This window comes from Canis aureus, chromosome 11 (genome assembly GCF_053574225.1).
Source record: "Canis aureus isolate CA01 chromosome 11, VMU_Caureus_v.1.0, whole genome shotgun sequence".
Lineage (NCBI taxonomy): Eukaryota > Metazoa > Chordata > Mammalia > Carnivora > Canidae > Canis > Canis aureus.
The window spans coordinates 33,093,921-33,118,373 of record NC_135621.1 but is presented as its reverse complement, the minus strand read 5'-3'; the positions used below and the strand labels follow the sequence as shown (position 1 = coordinate 33,118,373).

Below are 24,453 nucleotides of genomic sequence, written 5' to 3'. Positions count from 1 at the left end.
TTCTCTAACTGGGATCATGAGCACTAGTCACTTTTAGATTACTTGCTTTGACTTCTTCATAGCATGTTGGACCACCTGGAATGACCTATTTGACCATTTGTTTTCTTGTTCAGTGTCTACAGTCTGCCCTAGAATATAAGCTCATGGAGAGCAAGGCCTGTGCAATCTTACACACTACTGTATAACCAGTGCTCAGAGCAGTGCCTGACCTATAGCCCACATGTAATACATATTTGTTGAATAACTAAGTCCTGTGTACTTATGGGCTGGGGAACTACTAAAAGTCACCCTGCTGTAACAGAGGCAGCATGGGAAAGATGGAGAAAAAGGAGAGAGTGAGCTGATGTGTCATTTGAGCACCCATATCTGTGTCAACACAGAGGGCAGTGTATCTCACATTTTGATGGGTTTCAATGTTCCTGGGTGAGTGTTCCATCAATTTCAATATCTATTTTTAGCTCATTTAATAGTATCTAATAATATCAATCTTTAAATAAAATATTCCTCACAAAATGAACTAATGGCTTGGAGCACCTGGGTGGCTTGAGTGTTTGCCTTTGGCTCAGGTTGTGATCATGGGGTCCTGGGATCGAGTCCCGCATCGGGCTCCCTGCAGGGAGCCTGCTTCTCCCTCTGCCTGTGTCTCTGCCTCTCTCTCTGTGTCTCTCATGAGTAAATACATAAAATCTTAAAAAAAGAGCCTTGCATGGTAACCCAAAGTATAATATAAATATAAGTGAGTCTACGTGGATATAAATAAATTATGTAATATATAAATACAAATAAATGGGGGAGAGAAGCAGATCTCCTCACAGAAGAGCTCTCATATGTTTTTTTTTTTTTTTTAAGAGCTCTCATATGTAGATTCTGCTCCTCATTAGGAAGTAGAACTTAATCTCCCCCTTTCCAGTGTGTGGTGGGTACAGTGACACCCTTCTGAAAAATGCAGCATGAAAGGGGAATACAGTCACTTTGCAGTGGAGAATCCTGGCAAAGACTGCCCTGACCAGGTACAGACAGTTAGGGTCCCTAGTGATGCCATGTGTGAAAATCAGGTCCTTCCTGATACAATGTGATGCCCTTGGGGATGGATACCCTTTGCCTCTGTGATACTCTCTCCAAAAACCCATAGCCTCAGTCTAATCATGAGAAAAATACAGGGGACAAACCAAGCCTGAGGGATATTTCATGAAGTACCTGACCAGAACACCTCACAATGGTCAAGGTCAGTCATGAAAAACATGGAAAGACTGAAAAAGCATTGGGGGCCAGAGGAGACCAACAGAAACACCAGTGAAAGATGCCTAAAGCCTGTGGAGATAAGTGAAGCGCAATCTACCAATGTGGGTTTGTCAGTCTGGAGAGTTCACCATTACCATGTAAGATGTTAACAGTAGGGGAAATGGACACCAAATGCGGAGCGGCTGGAGTGGGGGCAGTATGGGAGTCTCAGCACTACTTTTACAACCTTTTCTGTAAATCTAAAACTTCTTCCAAGTAAGTAGGTATTAAAAACTTGTCCTACAAGGCAATGGACTGATTGTGAACACCAGTAAGACAGGCTCAGGTGGCCAGCAGGAAAACAGCCGAGCTGATGCTCTGTTTCCAATATGAGTCTTAGCTACATTCCCAAGAACAGAAATGGCTACCTAATTAGATCTGACAAGAAGCTGGCAAAAAAAATATTTTTTTGTTTTAGATTCAAATATGGATTTACAACCACTTCATTAAGGAAGAACTTCACCCCAAGTGTGTATAATGCCTGAAGATACTACTTAATGTTAGTACAAGGATGCATGATTGGCAAGACACTTAAACACAAAGCATCCAGGATAAGAAAACAAGACTCCGTAATTTTTTAAATTATTTTTTTCTCTGTAATTTTTTGATGAGGTATAAAGTCTTGTGAAACTCTGTGTAGAACTTTACAACGTTCCACTAACCCCCATGAAGAGAGTTTAGTGGTCCCTTTGGGGATTTCATATGTAAAACAAAAGATAATAAAATCCAATAAGGAAAACACTTGCTTTTCCTGCCCTGGCAAAAATCACAGAAAAAGCACACAAGACAGTAACAAATGAAGTAAATTCCTTTGTCAGCAAATATAGTTGGGCAGAGTCACAAATATAAGTGCAGCTGGCCTGAAGATCCTAGTATGAAGACAAATTACATGGGAGATTTGCTACAGAGTTAAATCAAAGCACAGAGGATCCTGATGTGTGTCAGCTTATGCTATTTGCAAGATTTGGTTTAGATAATGAAATACCAAAAGAACAACTTTTCAGTGAGCACTAAAGGAAAGATGTCCTCGACAAATTATAATCTGAACAGTAAATTCCTACTTCAGTGATGACAATGGTTTTATGGAAAGTGCATGTATGAAAGGTAGAGCTGTTTATTTTTATTTTTATTTTTTTAATATATATTTTTTTAAATTTTTGTTTATTTATGATAGTCACACAGAGAGAGAGAGAGAGAGGCAGAGACACAGGCAGAAGGAGAAGCAGGCTCCATGCACTGGGAGCCCGATGCGGGATTCGATCCTGGGTCTCCAGGATCGCGCCCTGGGCCAAAGGCAGGCGCCAAACCGCTGCGCCACCCAGGGATCCCAGGTAGAGCTGTTTAATTGGAATAATGAAAGGATTCCAAGTGAGTTCACAAAGTGATACTGAATTTCTTTACTTCATTATTGAAGGAAAGTTTGCAACAAAGCCTTGAAGCCAGGGCAGACAAGTACTACTGGATGTCACTAATTTGGTTACTTTTATAAAGGTGAGGCTGAGAATATCATAGAACTTTTATAACACTTTGAAATGACATGAAGAATGACAATGGAAATCTTTTGTACAATATAGAGCTTTGCTAGTTACCTCATGGCAAAGGCCTTATAATAGCATATGTAAAGATGATTTATGCGTTTGTTTTTACAAAAAATGGTTATCAGTGGTATGCTAGCTCATACCTTTGAAAAAAAAAAGTACGCAACTGTAATCTGACCCTTCAATGTCAAGGTAATGAATGGGGTAGTAACTACTTTTAGAAAGAACTTGTGATATAGAGCTTTTAGAAAACAGATGTTTGAAATTGTTTCTGTTGTTACAGGATTTTGAGGTAAAAAATGCTGTGCTACCTAACAAAACCCTCATTTCTACATACTTCAATGGCCTGGTGTCCACAACCAGCAAATATTGCTTAATTGGGCCTTCCCTCTCTCAAAATCCTTTTCATAAGAGAGGCCAGATTATCCAGGAAAGTGCTTCTTACAGTGGGCTTTTAAGGAAGCTGTCCCATAAGGTATTCCATGGTCAAGTGGTCTGTTCTGTAGAAATGCCATGGATCAACCAAACCCATCAGGATTCCTTGCTGCAGGACTTCGTAATATGCCATTTTGTATATACGGTATACAGAACTCCCCTCCACACCCCTCCCCAGGTCCTCGCTGTTTAAAGAAATCCCATTAACAATTCTTAGAACTCTTTGGGTACATAATCCAAAGAGTGCTATGCTACTGTAGGGCAGATTTTCCAGAGGCAGCACCTTGCTTCTAGGAATTTTGTTGATGTTTCTGGGAATAATTGCATCTGAACTTCATCAGTTATGTATAACAAAGCCAGTGATGGATAACTTAAATCACTAATACCCAAAGGGGTTAAGTTCTGAAAATTTAGCTAATGAGCAAAGAATAGGTGAGTGTTGAAGACAAAAGACCAAAAGCTTAAATTATCCAAAGTTCCCCGTGCTGAGCATGCCCTTCTCCAGCACACTATCAGGGCACCAGAGGACGTGCCCCAAACCAGCAGTTAACCTCGGGAGACCCCTTCCCCTCTTCAGGGCCCTCTGTCCTGTCTGTGAAAGGAGGGCAGTGGAATGCATGAGGAAGAAGATCCCTCGTTTACATGTTTTGCCCAGCAGCTGGCCGAAAATTACTGAGAGAGTGGGAGCATCACTAATTATTAATTACTGGCAATAGGGTATATGAGGCTTACTCCATGTCTCCCAGCCCCGTGCTAACTGCCTTACGCACCTGTGCCTCTTCTAATCTTTACATCTCCGTAAAGTGCCGATTATTTCTCTACTTTCTCATGCAAGGACACTGGTGAGGGAGGTTGAGAAACCCAATGACAGGCCTCCAGTCTGGCCCCCAGTGGGTGCTCTGAGTGTCTGCTGGGTGCACGAGTGACTCCAAAGCATGAGCCACCAACTGACAGTGCCAAATGCCAGGCCCCTTGAACAGGCACCAGCCACCTCCTATTTGATCCCGAGACCCCTCAAGTGTACCAGCCACAGTGATGACCAGAGACAATAAAGCACTTAGAGCCCTTGGACTTGAGTCACAGGATGAAATTAAACAGGCCTCAAATAAAGAGGGGTCTGGGTGGGAGGTGGTGATTGTAGATCTTAGATCTTCTCCCCCAAAACAAGTGTTTTTTTCTTCCTGATCCATCCTAATCCTCTGAAATCAACCTTACCATTCATCATTCTTATTACCCTCTCTCTGGTTTCCCCAGCCTCATTTTTCATGGTAGTCTGCTCAGCTATGGCACGCTCGATATGCTAATGCCAGGCGGCCCCTCATCTTCCTCAAAAGATGTGAAAACTGACACCTCTCTAAGTATTATAAAATGTTTTAAAACTTGAATTATGTGCTACTCCTTTTATGCAAATGGTACAGATTGCCTCTAGGAACATACATCATTTCTCCATATGGATGGCACGTTTTCTCTTGGTTTTTCTCTTCCTTAGGATTTTTCTTTTAAGTGTACTCAGCTCCTATTTTATGAATGGGTGGCAATCAAAAATCCAACCTCTGAGTCTGTTGCTTAAAATTCAAACGTTCTTTCAAGGAGACAATGTTATACTAAGAGCCTCTGCTCCGGGGTTAGCCCTCCAAAAGCCATTTAATACAAAGAGGACTCACACAGAATAATCCTATAGAAGCATTATCTCACATCAAATGTTTTCCTGGGAAAATATATGAAGTTGAGAACATATCCCTGTGTCAGAGGAAAGGGCTCTGGAGTCAGGGTCAGGCTGATACGAGTTTAAACCTCAGCTCAGTCCTATTTTGCTGTGTGATTCTGGGCAAGCAAGTGACTTAATCCACATGATCCTTCATTTTCTAATGTATAAAACAGATTAATATTCACCCTGTGAGACTTTTGCAAAGATTAAGTGATACCGCACTTAGCACACACACCATTCCCACTCAATCTGCCTGAAAACCCCCATGGCATCCTTTGAAGTCTTGGCCACAGCTTGCTTCCTGTCAATCCCCAAAAGGGATCAGTGCATTCTGGGCAGATGTCTTTGGAACCCTGTGTGGTTCCCTGCTGCCTGCCTACCAGCACCAGGTTTGTTGTTCCTGACTCACATGTGGGGTTCTGCTCCTTCCCATTCTCCGGAGACACACACAGAGAAGGAAGCGTGGTTTCAACAGGACTGGGAAGAGGGGGGCAAGGGTATTTGGGGGCTGAGGAATGATGTCAGGGCAGAAGACAACGAAGGAAGAGACTTGATATGAAGACTGAGCTCAGGCCTCCTAGAGAATCCCTCAAGACACAGAGTGCATCACACTGTCCCCAGTGGGGCCTCCCTGAGTTCTTGTGGGCTCCTTCCTTCCATCGCAACATGCAGCACCTGTCCTGGAATTCTCTAATGGTTGCCTCTCACTAGACTGTGACCTTCCTAAGAGCAGACACCATGGCTCAGCCCTGGGGCTCCAGGAGCTCATACAGATCCGAAGACTGGACCCTTTGCTTGCCAATTCCTGACCACCACCCACTGTTTCCGGCCAGGGCTTCCTTCTCTAAAAGCCGAGTGAAGACTCAAGGACTAGAACACAGCTTCCTGGTGTCTCTCCCCTTGTCCCTTCTCCAAGCCGGCACAAGGCCCTTTGCTCATCTCTGAAGAATTTGTGCTCCTGGTGAAAGAATAATAAGATGCTCCTTTGGGTTCTTCTCTTTTTATTTAAGATTCAGCCAGGGAAGGCTGAGTCATCAAGCTTTAGGACTGAAAGATAAAAAATGAAGGTCTTTGAAACAAAAAGACCGAGGTAAAGTCAAGTGTGTTTCTATGAGCACTCATGGGGCCTGGTGGAGAACAGGGTTGAAAATCATGGCCTCCATTTCATTAAAAATGTAACTGAGACTGGGAGAAGGTAAGCGGTTTATACAAGTCCTTCAGCTGGTAAGAGGCAGGACTGTCATTAGAATTGACAGGATTGCTTGGCTCCCAAAGCCTATATACTTCTTTCCCCTTATTTCCCCCCTTAGTTGTTCTCTTAACCAATCTTTGCTTAGCATAAAGTTCTCTGCTGACACCCAGGGCAGGCTGGATGCCCAAGGCTAGTAAGATTGTCTCTGGTAGAGCTTTATGCTTACCAAGAGTGAGTTGTGTGTTATCAAGTGTGCTTCTATGCTGTTTGTATTTCTGATGCAATTGGAAATGTAATCAAATATTCTTTGAATTAGGTGAATGCAAAAAGAGAGTTGTTATTTCCATGAAAGGCCAAGGCAAAGCTTTGGAACGACTGATAAAAAAGAAGTCCCTTTAAAAAAAAATGGCTGTCAGACTAGGTGTGGGTGAGAGACTATAAAGGAATGGGAAAATGCAAAATCCAGGACTGTCCTCCACCTGCTTTGTCAGAGTCCTTATATTCTTGCTCCCCCTTCAAGGAAAGGAATCAGGAGAACCAAAGAAGATGGATAACAAGGTGTCCATGCAAGATAAATACAGTGCAATAGCAGACAAAGACAAAAACAAAAACAAAAAGAAAAATCTGGCCTTGGTTGAAGAGATAAGCAAATCAAAGTTAACCTATTTTTAGGATTCTTGCCTGGACCGACATTTTTCAGTCAGCTGACCCAGTGCCGGTGGCTTGTGTAACCCACAGGTGGGGCTTCTTAGGTGGGCTACCCTTTGGAGCATGAGTGTGAGCTGATGAAGGGCAGGGTTCAGGATTCATCTGTATATTCCCCGTGGAGAACATGGGAACCAGAAATAGGAGGTCCTTCTTAACCGTTGAATATGATGGAGGACATAAAGGATGGGAGAAGGAAGAAGAAAGAAAATGAAGAAGATGCACCTTTACCTGGACTCTGAGGCCCAGGTTGGCCTGGAGGGACACACACACACACACACACACACACACACACACACACACACACACATTGTTATTGAACCGGGCCCTCAGGCTCCATGGCAATGTCCAGACCCTGATGTGCCCCAAGGGTGGAACCTAGACTTGTCAGCTCTCCTTCATCCCTTAACTCTCTCCCCATGTTTATATGTTGGTATATTTAAGGATTCTAAGATTTTGTTAGACAAGATCTTAGTGGGTAAAATGACATTCAGATTCTTTTTTAGGTTTATCTTGAGAGAAAGGAGTTAACTTGCTTTGACTCTGTCTTCCTGGTTTTCCTATTTGAAAGTCCTCTACTTAAACATAGAATAGGCTGCCAAAAAGAGTTCACAAGTTACTTTGTTTGACAGGTTCAAAGTGACAATACTTAACCAATCATTGAGCAACGTCAAAGTGGTGTAGCCACCTGCTACATTAACATCTAAGCTCTAGGTGACCAGTGACTTTGTTTTATCTCCCATTGCATCACTAGGGCCTGTAACAGTGCCTGGCATACAGTAACTACCCAGTAAATGCATGAATGCATTGGTATATCTGTGATGGGCAGACGTGACACACTTTCACTTGGACACCTAGTAGCTTTGCTGGCATTTATAAAATGTCCAAGTTGAAAGTTCACAGAGAAAATCTCTCTATTTTATGGTGCCTTGACTTTTCCTTTTTGTGACTGCCAATTTAGAGGCTCTCAGATACCATGTCAAAGATATTGGCTTATGCATACCTATCTGGTTTCTTTAATGAAACTCATACTAATCCTGCTAAGAATAATCATCTGCACAAGACATCCACCAAGGTCCTCCTCACCCTTGATTTTATTTTTACTGAGGTAAAATATACACAAATTTTACCATTTTAACCATTTTCTAGTGTATAGTTCAGTGCCACTAAGTGCATTTACATTGTTATGCAACCATCACCACCATTTCCAGGACTCTTTCAATGTCTCGTATAGAAATCTGTACTCATTAACTCCACATTTTCCCCTCAACCCAGCCCCTGGTAATCATTGTTCCACTTCCTTTCTCTATGAATTTGACTATTTTAAGTATCTCATATAAGTGAGACCATCGATAATTTTCCTTTTGTGCCTGGCTCATTTCACTTAGCATATCTTCAAGATTCATTCACGTTGTAGCACATGTCAGAGTTTCCTTCCTTTTTTAAGGACTGTCAAGATCTTCAGTAACACTGATTTTTACAGAAATTTTATGGTTTTATTTTTGGTATGAAAATAAGACTTGAGAGTTTAGAAGTCTCCTGTACTTTTGCCTGGTGAAGAAATGTCCATTTATTACGAGAACCCAGGGATTGCTTCAATGTCTTGTCATATTTGCCCCGACAGCTGAACGTGGAATGCTTCCTTCTGAAGCTCACCCACTTCTCAATTTTTGACCACGTACATCCAAGGCCTATATTGCAAAATATGTACTACTTCAAGTTTATAAGATGGTGCTAAAGTGTTGCTTCAATTTGGCTGATCCATGGACACTTCTGTCAACAAGACTAGAGACTTCCTACAGATCAACTGAGACTTGATAGTACCACTCTTCCAATTTGGTGGGGGTGAAATTATTTGTGGTTTTAATTTTCACTTCCCAGATTAACAAAGAGTTGTACATCTTTTTAAGTGTTTACTGGCTGTTTTCTTTACAATTCAGTGAAATGACTCTTTTACACATTTTTCTTATTAATTAGTAAGAACTATTTGTGTATTTCACTTACTAGTTCTTTGTCAGTTATATATGTTGACACTGTCTTTTTTCTTTTCTCTTATTGATGCTACTTTGGTGAGAGTTATTAATTTCAGTGTAGCTGAATTTGCTGATCTTTTCATTTATGATATATGCTTTTGTTGTCTTGTCAAAGAAATTCTTCCCAATTCTGAGGTCACAGGCCAGTTATTTAATTTTTCTAAAATAAAAGTTTAATTTGGCCTGGCACTTTTAAGTCTCTATCAGAATTAATTTTGTGCATGATATGAGATAGGGATCAGTTTTCATTTTTCCATATGGATAATCAGATGCCTTAGTACCATTGGTGGACGATTACATTCTTTCTCCAGTTCCCAGCAAGCCACCTCCTTATATACCACATTTCCATATACATATGTGTGTTCTTGGGCTCTCTGTCTTTTTTTTACTAATTAATTAGCACATCCCTAAGCAGATGCTCAGCAAAACTTTGCTGTAGGTTTTCAGTGGATACTATTTATGAGAGTTTTTGTCATAAGTGAATATCTAATTTTATCAAATCACTTTCTTGCATCTATTTACATGATTATATGCTGTTTCTCCTTTAATCTATTTTTTTTTTCCTTTAATCTATTAACATGCTGAATGATACTTGTGGATTTTTCAATGTTAAATCACTCTTGTCTTTCCTGGAATAAACCCAAGTTGGCCATGATGTATTATCTATTTTATACATGGCTGAATTCGATTTGCTAATATTTTCCTTAAGGTTTTTGCAAACCTCTCATGAGTGAGACAGGCCTAGTTTTCCTTTCTTGTGCTCTCCATGTCTGATTTTGGTATTGAGGATATTGTGGCCTCATTGAAATGCATTAAAAAGTGTTCCTCTTTTTCTATTCTCTGGAAATTTACTTAAAATTTGAATTGTCTCTTTAAAAAATGTTTTATTTATTTGAGAGAGAGCACAGAGGGAGAAGGAGAAGCAGATTCCCTGCTGAGCAGAGAGCCCACCACAGAGCTTGATCCCAGGACCCTAGGATCATGACCTGAGCCAAAGGCAGATGCTTAACTGAGCCACCCAGGGGCCCCTGATTATCACTCTAAGATTTTGTTTATTTATTTATTTGACACAGAGAGAGAGCATAAGCAGGGGGTGCAGGAGAGGGAGAAGCAGACTCCCCACTGAGCAGGGAGATTGATGAGGGGGCTCAGTCCTAGGACCCTGGGATCATGACTGGGGCCAGAGCAGATGCTTAACTGACTGAGCCACCCAGGAGTCCTGGAATTATCTTTTGATTAAAAAAAAAATGGTAGCACTTATCTCTACTCATCATTTAGGGATACTGTGTACTTTGTAAAATGGCTTAATGGCTAGAAGATAATCCAGAATTTGTTTTTTCCTTAAGCCAGTTTTGATAATTTATACATATCTAGGATTTTGTTCATTTTATATAAGTTCTCAAACTTTTGACATAATTTTGTCTACAGCATTCTCTTAATATGTCCTATAATTATATATTATAGCATAATAATATTATATATTTAATTTATTATAATTATATTTAATATATTATATTTAATATATTATAGGACACAGTATATTAGATTATATATTTGTATCTATTTATATCTTTATATATTAGATTGAAAACTCCACAAGGTAAGAAACTTTTGTTTAATTTCTGCTGTATTTCTAGAACTCAGAAAGATGATTGGCTCAAAGACATGTAGGGATTGAATACATGAATCTGCATTTATGGCTTCCTATTTATTTATTGGTGAGTTCTCTTTTTATTTTTCAATGAGTCCTGCCACTGCTTTGCCTATTCTATCAGTTCCTTTCAAGAAGCCCACTTTGGACTTTGTAGAATAATTTGTTGATCAATTTCTGCCCCAATCTTCTTTATGCCCTGCCTTTTACTTTTTGAATTTGTTCCAATGTTCTTTATTTATCATCTTAAGTTATAGACTTGGCTTATTAATTTTTAGCCTTTCTTCTTTTTTCCCTTCTTTTTAATATGAAATTTAAGGCTATAAATTTCCTCATATATTTGTATTATTTCACTAATTTTGACATGTATCATTTTTATTTTCATTCAGTTCTAAGTAGGTGTCAGTTTCAATTATGATTTCTTAGAACCATGAGTAATTTAAAAGTATGGTTTCCAATGTCCACAATAACTAAACTGTGGAAGGAGCCTGGGTGTCCATCGAAAGATGAATGGATAAAGAAGATGTGGTCTATGTATAAAATGGAATATTACTCAGCCATTAGAAATAGCAAATACCCACCATTTGCTTTGACGTGGATGGAACTGGAGGGTATTATGCTGAGTGACATAAGTCAATCGGAGAAGGACAAACATTATATGGTCTCATTCATTTGGGGAATATAAAAAATAGTGACAGGGAATAAAAGGGAAAGGAGAAAAAATGAGTGGGAAATATCAGAAAGGGAGACAGAACATGAGAGACTCCTAACTCTGGGAAACAAACTAGGGGTGGGGGAAGGGGAGGTGGGCGGGGGGTGGGGGTGACTGGGTGACGGGCACTGAGGGGGGCACTTGATGGGATGAGCACTGGGTGTTATTCTATATGTTGGCAAATTGAACAATAAAAAATAAATTTACAAAATAAATAAATAAATAAATTTACAAAAAAGTATGCTCTCAGTTTTAATCAAATATATATATATATTTTAAAGATTTTATTTATTTATTTGACAGAGAGAGAGAGAGAGAGAGAGGGAGAGAGAGAGGGCACACAAGCAGGGGGAGCGGCAGGCAAAGGGAGAGGGAGAAGCAGGCTCCTTACTGAGCAGGGAGCCAGACGTGGGGCTCCATCCCAGGACCATGGGGAAGGCAGATGCTTAACTGACTGAGCCACCCAGGTGCCCTTCAAATATATTTAAAAAAAATCTTACTGCTGTTAATTTAATTATACTGTGTCCTGGAGAATATATATATATATATATACACACACACACACACACACACACGTTCAAATTTATGTGTATGTATGTAAATTTCTTGAAACATACTGAGATTTGCTTTATGGTCCAGAACATGGTTACTTATAGTAAATGTCTCATGTGAGCTTGAGAAGGGTGTATATTCTCTGTTAGGTACAAGACTTCTTATTTGCCCAATAAATCAAGATTTTTAACTGTGTACCTCAATCTTCCATATTTTTAATCCACTTTCTTGGGTTGATTGATCTTCTGATATTTGATAAGGATACATTAAAATATTCTACTATGATAGTGGATTTGTCAATTTATTTTCTGGAGTTTTACTGAGCTTTGAATGTGTGTGTATGAATATATCTATATGCATGCCATAGTATGAAATGTATACAAGTTTAGAGTTCTTGTATCTTCTTAGTGAAAACTTTTAAAAAAGATTTTAGGGCAGCCTGGGTGGCTCAGCGGTTTAGTGCCGCCTTCGGCCCAGGGTGTGATCCTGGAGACCCAGGATTGAGTCCCACGTCGGGCTCCCTGCATGGGGCCTGCTTCTCCCTCTGCCTGTGTCTCTGCCTCTCTCTGTCTCTGTGTCTCTCATGAATAAATAAATAAAATCTTAAAAAAAATAAATAAAAAGATTTTATTTATTTATTTGAGAGAGAGAGAGAGGAGAGAGGGCACAGAAGGGGGACTGGGAGAAGGAGAAGCAGACTCCTGGCTTGTAGGGAGCCCGATGTGGGGCTCAATCCCAGGACCCTGGGATCATGACCTGAGCAGACACTTAACCGACTGAGCCACCTATGCACCCTTAAACTTTTAATTTTTAAAATGACCATCTCTACACCTACCAATGCTTTGTCTGCTACCAAGACAGTTATCTTGGTTTTCCTTCTCCAACATTTAACTGTCAATGTGTTAGGTATATCTTTTATAAAGAGCATATGTTGAATATTATTTCCTGTTCAGTCTGACAATGTGTCTTTTCCTCCCCAAATTTAGTTTGCTTTTTTGATTATTGATATATTTAGACTTATTTCTACCATCTGATTTCTTGCTTTCTCTTTTTCCTATGCTGTCATTTTTTCTTGCATTCTTCTCTTTTTTTCTAAAGATGGAGATATTTTGGTTGGTTGTTTTGGTTTTTCTTACTCCACTCACCATCTCACCTACCATGAATTTATAAATTATGCACTTTTCCCAATTCATAGAGCTTAAGCTTAAAAGGTTACCAAGCACAGCTACCTTAGCACCTAAAATTATTTCGTTCCCCTCTCCAACAAAACACTGATTCTAGAATACCTTAATTCTTCTAATCATGTTCCTCTTGACTTATGTGATATTGCTGTTATTTTAGGTATAACCTTTCTAAGACCACAGTTACATACTACTTTTTAGAAATTTTTATTAGGAATTCCTACATATGTCTGATTTGTCTGTTCAGCATTCCTTCTTGGACCTGGAATCACAGTCCTTATTCCTGAAATAAATCCTTTAGAAGTTTCTTTGCAGAGCTATGTTTGTGGTAAATTCTCTTTGCTTTTGCTTATCTGGATATTCTTTCTCTTGTGTTGCTAGGTATACAATGTATTGTTGTGGTCACCTAGCACAGTAAAGGTATTACTTCTACACTTCTGGCTTCTGTTGTTGTTGCTAAGAACTCTTATTCTACACATGCAATGTCTTTGTAGAGAATCTGTTTATTCTCTTAGTTATTTAAAAAATCACTTTAAGGTGTTGCAATCTTACTCCTATAGATCTAACATAGCCTTCTCTTTCTTTAAACTGCTTGTATGTATGGATACTTTTTAATGGTTCTGGAAAATTCCCACTTACTACAAAGATGCCTCACTTCCAATTTTCTCCATTATCTCCTTCTGACAGTTTAATTAGACATATCCCAATATCTGAACTTCTCTCTCAGTTCTTCTCTTTCTCCCTGTGTGCTGGGTTTTGGATAATTTCTTCAGCTATCATCTCTTCTGGTATTCTCTGTTTAGCCGAGTCTAATTTACTGCTTCACACATTCATTTAATTTGTAATTTCAATAATTATATTTTTTACTTCTAAAAGGACTATTTGATCCAAATAGGTCCATTTGCCTTTGAGACTCTCTTGTTCCTCCATCATTTTAATTCTCTTTTATTTCTTACACAAAATAAAAACCCTTATGTCTTATATCTGATGAGTCTCATACCTAAAGTCTTTGAGATTTAATTCTACAGTTTCTTGCCAGGACACCTGCACCCCAATGTTTATAGCAGCAATGTCCACAATAGCCAAACTGGAAGGAGCCTTGATATCCACTGACAGATGAATGGATAAAGAAGATGTGGTCTATATATATAATGGAATATTACTCAGCCATTAGAAAGGACAAATGCCCACCATTTGCTTTGATGTGGATGGAACTGGAGGGTACTATGCTGAGTGAAGTAAGTCAATCAGAGAAGGACAATCATATGGTTTCACTTATATGGGGAATATAAGAAATAGTGAAACGGATTATAGGGGAAAGGAGGGGAACTGAGTGGGAAAAATTAGAGAGGGTGACAAATCATGAGACTACTAACTCTGGGAAATGAACTAGGGGAATGGAAGGGGAGGCAGGGGGAGGGATGGGGTGACTGCGTGACAGGCACTGAGGGGGGCACTTGACGGGATGAGCACTGGGTGTTAGATTATATGTTGGCAAATTGAACTTCAATAAAAAAAATATATATATATAAAAAGGAAAAAATAATTCTATAGTTTCTGCCCTTTCTGGTGGCTTATTTCCCTTTGTGTTTAGGGATTATGGAATGAGAACTCATTTTTCTTGAAACTTCATCTAAAGAATTCATTCAAGTCTTTCTTGTTTTTGAGACTATTCTTCTAGATCAGGTTTCTGTTTACTTCTGCCAGGTGCCTGGCACATTTTCACTTTTTTCTTCCTATTTTTGTTCTACACGTACAATCTCAGCTCCCTCAAATAATATGAGCACAAGCTTGAAATGAGAAATTCTTAGGGGAAACATTTCCCTCTTATTCTACCTAAAGCCAAGGATAAAACATTTAACAATGTTTTATTAACACCTCTATCATCTTCTCCTATAGATATTTTTAAACTTGTTATCCACTGAGGATTTCACTTTTCCTGGATCCTGACTTCCAGCAAGGATTTTCTAACGGTCCTCCTTGGGGTTGGAACCCAAATTCCCACTCACAGCCTTTCAATGGAAAGGTTACACATATAGTTTTCCTGACTGGCCTAATGTCCCAGTGTCGCTAACAATAGCATTCTTTTGTTCGAATTATATAGTAAATTATGTAGTTACCTACTTTTAAGCCAGGCCTTTAGTTCCCAAGGATTAGCAAATACCCAGCCAATGTCAGACCCAGTTTCTTTTTCTTTTTAAGATTTTATTTATTTGTTTGAGAGAGAGACAGAAATAGTGGGAAAAAGAGAAGCTCCAGGAAGGAGAGGGAGAAGCCGGCTCCTCGCTGAGCAGAAAGCCTGACACAGGGCTCGAGCTCAGGACCCTGGGATCATGACCTGGGCTGAAGACAGACACTTAACCGACTGAGCCCCCCAGGCACCCCAGATCTAGTTGCTTTTTGCTTATCCTTCTGGATCCATACTTTATCATCATTTCTGGCCTCTGCTTACTGCATTTACTTTATGGATTGATAGACTATGCTTTCAAATCATTAAATTTTTTTTTAATCTGGTACTTTTTGGTGTTTTCTACAGGGTTGATTTTATTTTCCTCACCTTTAAAATTCCAATTCATGACAGTCTTGGAAATATTCCTGAGTACGTCATATATTTTCCTTATGTCTAAGAAATACATGACATAGTGAAGAAACTGCATAAATGTTGATTGAAAGAATGAATGATGGAGGTACTTCTGTTTTAAACACTTCCTAATATTTTGTAAGGGACTTCGGGTACATAAGAAAACAAAAACAAGTTTCTTTCTTTTTAACTAGGTGATTTCACTGCTGGAAAGGTGTGAACTTTAGCCTGTTCATTAGCAGTTTATATTTGTGAAAATTTGAAAATAGCTAGAGTAACAGGAGTGGTGCATTAACAGAAGAGTACAGAATTCTATGTGCATTGGGACTATATGTAAGAGGCAACACACACCTGTGGACATGGGCCAAAAGCTACTTGGAAAAGATGGATTTATTTGGAAAGCAAAGTTTGGGTTTTTCCTTTCATAAAACTTTTAATGATTGTTATTGCAATGCCAATAAATTTAAATGACATAGGGGCACCTGAGTGGCTCCTTCGCTCAGTGGCTGAGCATCTGCCTCTGGCTCAGGTTGTGATCCTGGGGTCCTAGGATTGAGTCCCGCATTGGGCTCCCTGCAGGGAGCCTGCTTCTCCCTCTGCCTGTGTCTCTGCCTTTCTGTGTGTCTCTCTCATAAATAAATAAATAAATAAAATCCTTAAAAAAAAATTAAATGACTTAAGCTCTCTATGGTTGCATTTGTCTACTTCCTGTCTGATATAGCCAGAGAGGCAAACACATGTGCTGGCAGACAGGCTTGGAGGCTGTGGTGGGGCTGTAGTGAAGGGGGGGTGAGGAGGTATGGGGACATATGGATTTTTCCTGCTTTGGTACCTGAGTCCGGGTGTCAGTAACCACTGGTCAGCTAGGGCTTACAGATATTTTGAGGTGGGTCACCTAATGGGCCTGTTTGTATTCAGCTGGGCGGTTGGGGGTCACTGTGGGCCCTTCTACCTTACACAGGTTTCCATGGTTCAAGTGGGTTGCCTAAAAGTCATGGCTATGTTCATCCTTCTACTTCCAGGCCCTACTACGATGTTTGGTACCTAGAGGCTAAAGGCTTTTCCATCACTATCACTGCTGCGGGGGTAGAGTGAGCCTTTTGTGTTGGTGCCACCCCCACCCCCCGGGAAAACCACCACAGCACCTGGTGTGCATGTCCTCCCCTCACCCCTGGCTCATTTCTTCACACGTGTCTCTCTTCTGGCCACAAGCTACTTGAAAGTAGGATGGAAGTTATTCACGTCTGCAGCACCTGGCACAGAGTAGTCCCTCAATAAATGTTTTTGTTTGAGTTAAATGACTGGATTTGGGGAGCTGACATGAACCAAAACGGCTGGCAGCAGGTGGCAAGAAGAATAACCATATGCAAGCTGGTTCTTATGCAGGGAGGCCTTATGCTTTCCAGAAAGCTCAAACAAGAGGGGAAAAAACCCAACAAAAACAAAGGAGAAAAGCACAGTCTTTCTGCCCTTTGACACCCTTATCTCTCTCACCACACTGCACAAAAAGCTCAGCCATTCATCCCCCTGAAGAGCCCTCCCCATCCAGCTTCCCTCTGCTATTGCTGGACACCCCCCCCCTTCCTCCTCCTCCTCTTCCTCCTTGAAGGTCTGCCCTACACCCATTGTAGCCTGTCCTTACTCTACCTTCAGATCAGACACATCCCTGTAGCACTGCTCAGAGCGGGTATGGTCCGACAGCTGCACGTTCCAGAAGCAGGGGAGCTGATACACGAGAAAGGGGTTCTGTTTGATGACAGCGTTGAAAATATCCTGCGAGATAAAAGCCAGACACAGTCAAAACAGTCAGGTGGGCTTCACTTAGGATGCCAACTCTCATAGTGCACCACCTCCTGTGCAAGGGCCTCTCTTGAACCTCCTGCTCTGAACGTAGGCTGGCTGGCATTGCAAAGGCATTTCCTCTTGCTTCTCCTAGCTCTAGAACAAAGCAGTTGTGTTTGCATAGAGACAGGGGGATGCCCCACGCTGACTTGATGCTCATGGGCTCTCCTGGTCTCATAAGGTGCCATCAGGCAAGGGGATGTGGGAGCAGACAGGAAGTATCTTTCTTACCTGTGCTGGGTTATATTAAATGAAGTCACTTTTCTGCCCCTCTTCCCACCTCATCGAGGAGCCCTGTGTCATCCATTCCAAGCCTCCAGGAGAGGAAACTGCATGATGACAAGTTGCTCCACTCACTCAGAGGCTGAGACAAATTATAGATCCTGTTTTAGCAGCTCTTCCTGGGGCTCTTGGTGGACTCGATGATGGATGCGCCTTGTTTTCCTGCAGGCCATGGTACCCGAGTACACACCCCCACCTCCAAATCCTACTCCGACTTTTCTAGGAAGGCTTTCCTTCTTTCAGGGCTTTTGTCCAAGCTTTCGCTGCACCAGGCCATACTTATTAACTAGCTGCTGACAGGTGGTGCCGGGAGGTGAATTATGTGCCTTTGCAGAAGGAGATGGCTGGATAAACTATCCTCATTGGACACGGACATGCAATTGCTAGCTTTTGGGGACACACTTGAGTCATTGTGACCTGACTTAAAATATGATGATGGAGGACAATTTTCCCCTCAGGTTTAAAACAGCTACCTGGGTAATTTTTAACTCATTCATTATACCAGACCTCATGTTTGAAAAAGGAAATTAGTTTCTGGTTGCTTGGGAAATACTGAATAATAAGAATGCTAAAAAAAAAAAAAAAAAGTATAGTAACCCTATAGAGTTTCTTGCTTCCTCTGCAAAGAAAACTTTGCAAAAATACAATGAATCGGACCACTGAACACAGAGCAAAAACATGGGAGTGAGCTTGCTTTTTGGATGAAGAGGAAAGGATAAAATGCAGAGGACCCAGGGAAGTCTTATCTCCATTTCAACACGGCCAGCTATACCACAGGGAACTCAAAGTCTAAATGTGTGACCCTGGTAGAGCCAAGGTCAAAGGCTCGGGCACCTGCATTTTCCTAGCAAAAATGAGAAACGGGATTTTTATCAATTTATGTTAATAGTTTTGTGGAGTGCATAGGCTTCTTCAGATCGCCTGAATTAGAAGTCAGTTAACCCTGCCAGGCAGTTTGTCCCTTCCATTTAAATGCATTTCCCTGGAGGATAAGGTCATAGCACAGGTTCTAAGCAAAAGGTGTTGCTTTAAAAGTGAGAAAAGCAAAATGAAATCTTATCTGGGAAATATGCTATGGTACTCCAGAGTTACAGGAGTGGAGCTATGCATCTCACAGCAAGACAAAGACAGCGACCGCCTCTCAGCACATCTGACTGCCATTTACTTATCAGTCTGCTTCAATAAACTAGGAGCTCTCTGAGGCCAAGGACTGCCTCCTTCACTTATCTCTGCAATCCTATTGCTGAGCATCATCCCTGGCATACAGTGTGCAAAGTCTGCAGAACGGACAGTGAATTCACAAACAAGCTCGGCTGTTGTCTTTGGCAGACAAGCATAAGGTAGATCTATCTCAGGGCACAGTCATGCAATCGGTGGAAAAATAATTCAGACCCATCTATTTTCAAGCTTCTTTCAGAAACAGTACAAGGGTGTTCAGGAACAACTGTACCTTCTAACATGGCCACTCACCTGGTCAGCTAAGGAGGTGGACAGCATGCCCATCAGCTCCCTCTCTGCAGTCAGCCTCCACATCTGCTCCCATTTCATCTTCCGTAGTTTATCCAGAAGCAGCAGGATCACTCCTGGGCAACAGCATAGGATGGAGAAGGGAAAAGCAGTAGTAAGACACAGAGCCTGGCACACCTGTCCATATTGTGGAGATGAACACACCTGGATTCAATCCCAGGCTCTACCAGTGTCTCAGTATGAGACTTTAAACATTCTCTCTGAAGCCTCCTCAGTGTACGGAGAACATTACAACAGCCTCCAAGGCTGCTGCAAACACTAGGTGAGATGGGCAAAACAGCCTAGCACTTTTTGGAGATGGGATGGTGGTGATGGGTGCACAATAATGTGCATGTACTTAATGCTTCTAAACTCTACACTTAAAGATGGTTAAAATGGTATATTTATGTTATGTATATTTTGCCACACTATTTTTAAAAAGACTCTAGGGCTGCACCTGATATGTAGTACATTCCCTATAAGCATTAGGTTCTTCCCCATGTTTTTTTTTCCAGAAATATGATAACCTTCCAAGGTTTAGCTGATGGAAGGTGTTTGCACAATATATGCCATTTTTATCTTTATAAAACAGCTCCTCTGCAATTTTATTCTAGGTAAGTCTGGCCAATTTGCTTTTTGCAAATTTTTATTGACAAGCCATAGGAGCTGGATCCAGTGTTTCTGACTTCCAAAGTCTTCTCTGGTCCCTACAACCGACACAGATGTAAAATACAATGAAAGCAGTGCTAATGCCAGGTCTTTAAGATGAGCTCCATTTTTGTTTTGTTTTGTTAGTCTTCACGGGGAGGGACTTGAGTCAATGGGGGACAGTGTAGGGAGAGAATCTGTCATCGTATTCTGTTATCAAAATGTTAAAACAAATACATTTATCACTCAGGCAAAAATTAACTAGTGCAAGTCTAAAAAAAAAAAGGCACATTTTGGCTTTGCTGAATGACTGAGTCGCAGCTGTCTACTCCCAGGTCAGCTGGAGCAGGCAGAGAAGGCACAGAGCACAGAACACAAGGAGCCAGCAGGAGAATTTCCCCGCAGGCCACTGCAGTTAATTTGGTGCATGGAATTGTAGCACCCATGGGCCCCCACACCAATCCTGCTCAGGATGCTTAGCTCGGAGGAATGGCCAGTGGAGAAAACTCTAGGCAGCTGACGAATGATCTTTGTTGATACCTAGTACATACATTTCTAAGATTTTTGGAAAGAAACTGATTCCCCAAATCACACATAAATGTCAACTCTGAGACTTAAACAAACAAACAAACAAACAAAAACAAAAAACAAACATATTCTAGGGGCACGTATTTGGAGAAAAAATAAAGTCACCATTTCGTCAGAGGTGTTTGGTCTAGTAAAGTTGAAATTAAAAAAAATATGGCAATGGTTAAGAATGGGGTAATACACAGATCTGCACTCGTAAGTCAAAAGGTCAAATTACATTCTTTTGCATGTTTCCTTTGTGGTTTGCTAGGTTTTGCACACATCTTTTCACTTAATGCTCACAAGATCCTACAGGCTAGATGTGGTCATCCTTATTTTATAGGTGGGGAAACTGAAAGGCTAAGTCAGACACCCGAACAATTCACAGTATACCAGAGAAGCTACACTAGATTTGAGCTCAGATCTGCCTGGCTTCGAAGTCAGCGCTTCTTCATCTACACCACACAGACTGGAGCCCCAGCCCTGGAGTCCTGTGACTCAGGCCAAGACTTTTTCCTTTTCTGATTTTTGGTTTTCTGGATCTGTGAAATGAGAAAAATGCTAGTTGCCCTGTGCAGCTCAGGAAGCTGTTGTGCCCCCTAATGGAAGGCTAGTAAATGTTTAACCACAAGCTCTCCAGAGAAAAAACCCTAAAACTTGATTGGTAGCATTTGCTGATTCCCATGGTGTAAATACTCCCACCCTGGCTGATTTCAAGCTACCAACGTGATGTCACTGAACACCCAGTTGGGAAGAAATGCACACAACTGACTCCCCCCACCCCTAGTCAGTGTAAGCTAGCTCTAGGACACCACTGAAATTGTTCATGGAAGCACTTTTAGAAAGAGTGAAATTCGCCATGCAAATACTATTTGCTTTTTTGGGGGAGAAAGAAAATTAAAATGTATAGTTACAAACCAAGAGAAAACAGTGATGGATTCAAGAAAATTCATCCCAAACACTGGGTATCCCAGTCAAACACTCAAAAGACAATTTCATTAAATCTTATTGCAAAACTAATTGTAATTAGGTTGGATGGATGCTCTAATATACAGAGAAAATGGGTAGAAGCCATAAACAGTGATGGAAGGTATTAATGTACATTTTCAAGTCTCTAGAGATGTCAAAGATGTCAAGAGATCTATCAGTCTCAGGGGCTGAACCGAGAATTGAGGCTTTTAAATGGTGTTAAGACTTGGCAGATCCTCTGTGGCCAGTGTGATTCCACCGTTTGCCAGCCTCATTGAAAAGAGGCGGGCGTCTAGAACAGAAGCCTAGATGCAGAAAAGTGGGGCTACTCTCCCGGTTACCCAGCCTTTTCTGTTGTGTGATGTTAATTTTTAAAAGCACGAGCCCTTCAATCCAACAGAAAAGTCTAGAAACAAATATGACAAATACCCACCACCCCAGTTTAATAAATGCTAATAATATATTGCCACATTTGTTGTGAATAATAAAACATGACAGATAAATCAAAGGTCCTTCATCTTACTCTGGCTCCTTTTCCCAAGGGTAACCACTACCCCGAGGTGGTTGGGTTTCACTTCCATGCATGTGCTTAAAGTTTCACTCCCTGTGCATGTATTAATCAACAATATATGCTGCTTCGAGTGTCTCAGAGTGCCTACCTTCAATTCTAATTTTCTATTTCACCCAAAGTTATGTCTTTAAGACTTAACCATGTGAAGATTTCAATATCTAGTCTATTCATTGCAATCACTTCATTCACTGTATAACCCTACCACAAGTTAACCATTTCCTGATGAACGACATTCGGGCTGTTTCCTAGGTTTCTCCTATTATATAAACAATGTTGCAATTAACAGCCTAATCCCAATTTGTTAGATATACATCTGAGGGTTTAGCTGAGGTCCAGCTTCCCAAACTGTACAAGGAAAGCTTGAGGATGCTGCTTGTCCCAAAACATCTCAAACAATCCACCTTCCTCCTCTCTTACATTCAGGCCATCATGGTGTCCCATGGAGTCTATATTTAAAATGGCTTTTGTGTCTCTTCCTTTACTGACTCATTCAGTAGTTAGCGAGCACCAATGTTGTGCAAACAACTGAAACAGACTTGTATGTGTTTTTCTTCCCTACTTTCCCCAGTTTCATGGGTTTCATTCAATATTAATTCAACATATATTTACTAGGTGGAGACCATTCAGTCTTGGCCAGGCCCATCCATGGAAGACACACAAACCATCATGATTCAAGTGCACACTGACGATGTACAACACTTATCAAGAGAATGCAGGAGGGAGGCCTTAGTGAGCCAGGATCCAGGGCGTGGATCAGGCCAGGCAGACAAGGCAGGGATGTCTGAAGAGACATGGACAAAGGCAGAGCAGCAGGACTGGGCATGTGGGAAGAGGTGTGTGTGATGGTGGGACAGCTGAAATAGAGCCCTTTGGGACAAATGTCAGGATGTGACCTTGAGCAAGTGAGTGGGGTATGGGTCAGGAAGGGCTTGGATCTGTGCAAAAGGGATGCCTTCCAACCATTTTCAATGTCATTTCTTACACAGAAAATGATATCTTTATAACTTGCTTGTGGCTGGAAGGGCTGATCCAGAGACAAGATCTGGCTGCCCATTCAGGGGGGCCCAGGACTGAAGGGATCACTGTTTTGCATCTATCATGCACAATGTCACACTGGTTGGCAAGTCCTGCTGAGGACACCTAGGAGTAGTGAAGGATTTTGAGCAAAGGAGTGACCACAACTTTTCTGTTTCAGAAAAGCCAACCTAAAAGGTTGCTTTATCAAGTCACTTCATAGGCTCAAAGGCTTCAAGTATCTTAGATAGTCTAAAGAACAAGCTGTTAATTCCTTAGCTGGGCACACCAGGACCATCTTGCCACGATTTACATTTTTTCCTTCCAACAGACCATTTCTTCCAGCAAACATGGCCTGATGGCAACTTGCCACTTAACTAACTCTTTCTTTTCAAACTTGACAAGCCAATATGCAGTTTTTCTCCTTAGAATCCCAGAATGTTTACTAAATATACTACTGTCCATTCCCTGATTCAAACAGAATCCAAAAAAAAAAAAAAAATTCATGAGCAAACATGTTACAAAGCTTATGAACTTCACTGTCAGCTTCTGTATTCAAGAGCTTCCACATTTATCCTCTTCTGACTCCATAACATTCTTAGAAAGGAGACCAGCTAGTCATTATTACTGCTTTTGGATAGATGTGAGCAGTGAGGTGCTAAGAAGTAAGGTGAATCTCCAATGTCATGGTAAGTGCCTCCTGCTGCCCCATCTGGGAAAGGGTCTGCATCCTATAACGTTAGAACTAGGGGATCCCTGGGTGGCGCAGTGGTTTAGCGCCTGCCTTTGGCCCAGGGCGTGATCCTGGAGACCAGGGATCGAATCCCACGTCGGGCTCCCGGTGCATGGAGCCTGCTTCTCCCTCTGCCTGTGTCTCTGCCTCTCTCTCTCTCTCTCTGTGACTATCACAAATTAAAAAAATATATATATATAACGTTAGAACTAATGAAGACTGTGTCCTCCATGTGTCAGTAGGGTCTATGGAATATGTCTCAATGCTTTTTTTTTTAATATTTTATTTTTAAGTAATCTATACACACTCAAAACAGGGCTCAAACTTACAAACCCAAGACCAAGAGTCATATGCTCTACTGACTGAGCCAGCCAGGCGCCCCTGTCTCGATGTTTTGAAGGACAGCCTCATGGTAAACATTAATGCCAAATGTGTACTTGGCCAACGCAGGCCAGCATGAGCTCATAGGATTCAGGGCTCCCAGCACCTACCACCTGGCCATATGTAAAGAGCTTCTCTTGACATGTCAAACAAACCAGTGGGGCCCCTGTCTGGTCTCCAACCATGGGGCCTGCATTCAGAAGTTATTTCTTGTATTATTCATCTGGGGTGTGTTTTAAGCACCTCCTATTAGTCACCGGGTTAGCTGGTAACTTAGCAGTTTGTACAACACAGCCCTTGCTTTTAGGGACCAAGGCCTAATGGGAAAGGGAAATGGGCAACTGAGAAAAATGCAAACACTGTGACAGATA

At 41.1% G+C, this 24,453-nt stretch overlaps 1 protein-coding gene across 4 annotated transcripts in view; it reads right to left on the bottom strand.

The window, feature by feature from the left end:
* Positions 1-24,453, bottom strand: part of LARGE1 (LARGE xylosyl- and glucuronyltransferase 1) — a 528,281-nt gene that overhangs the window by 63,103 nt on the left and 440,725 nt on the right. For all 4 annotated transcript variants that reach the window (XM_077914722.1, XM_077914719.1, XM_077914720.1 and 1 more), the window contains 2 exons: positions 19,164-19,276; positions 17,217-17,342 (listed from right to left, as the gene is read on the bottom strand). In XM_077914722.1, coding sequence (XP_077770848.1) covers positions 17,217-17,342; positions 19,164-19,276 — 239 coding nt within the window. The remainder of the gene's footprint in view (positions 1-17,216; positions 17,343-19,163; positions 19,277-24,453) is intronic.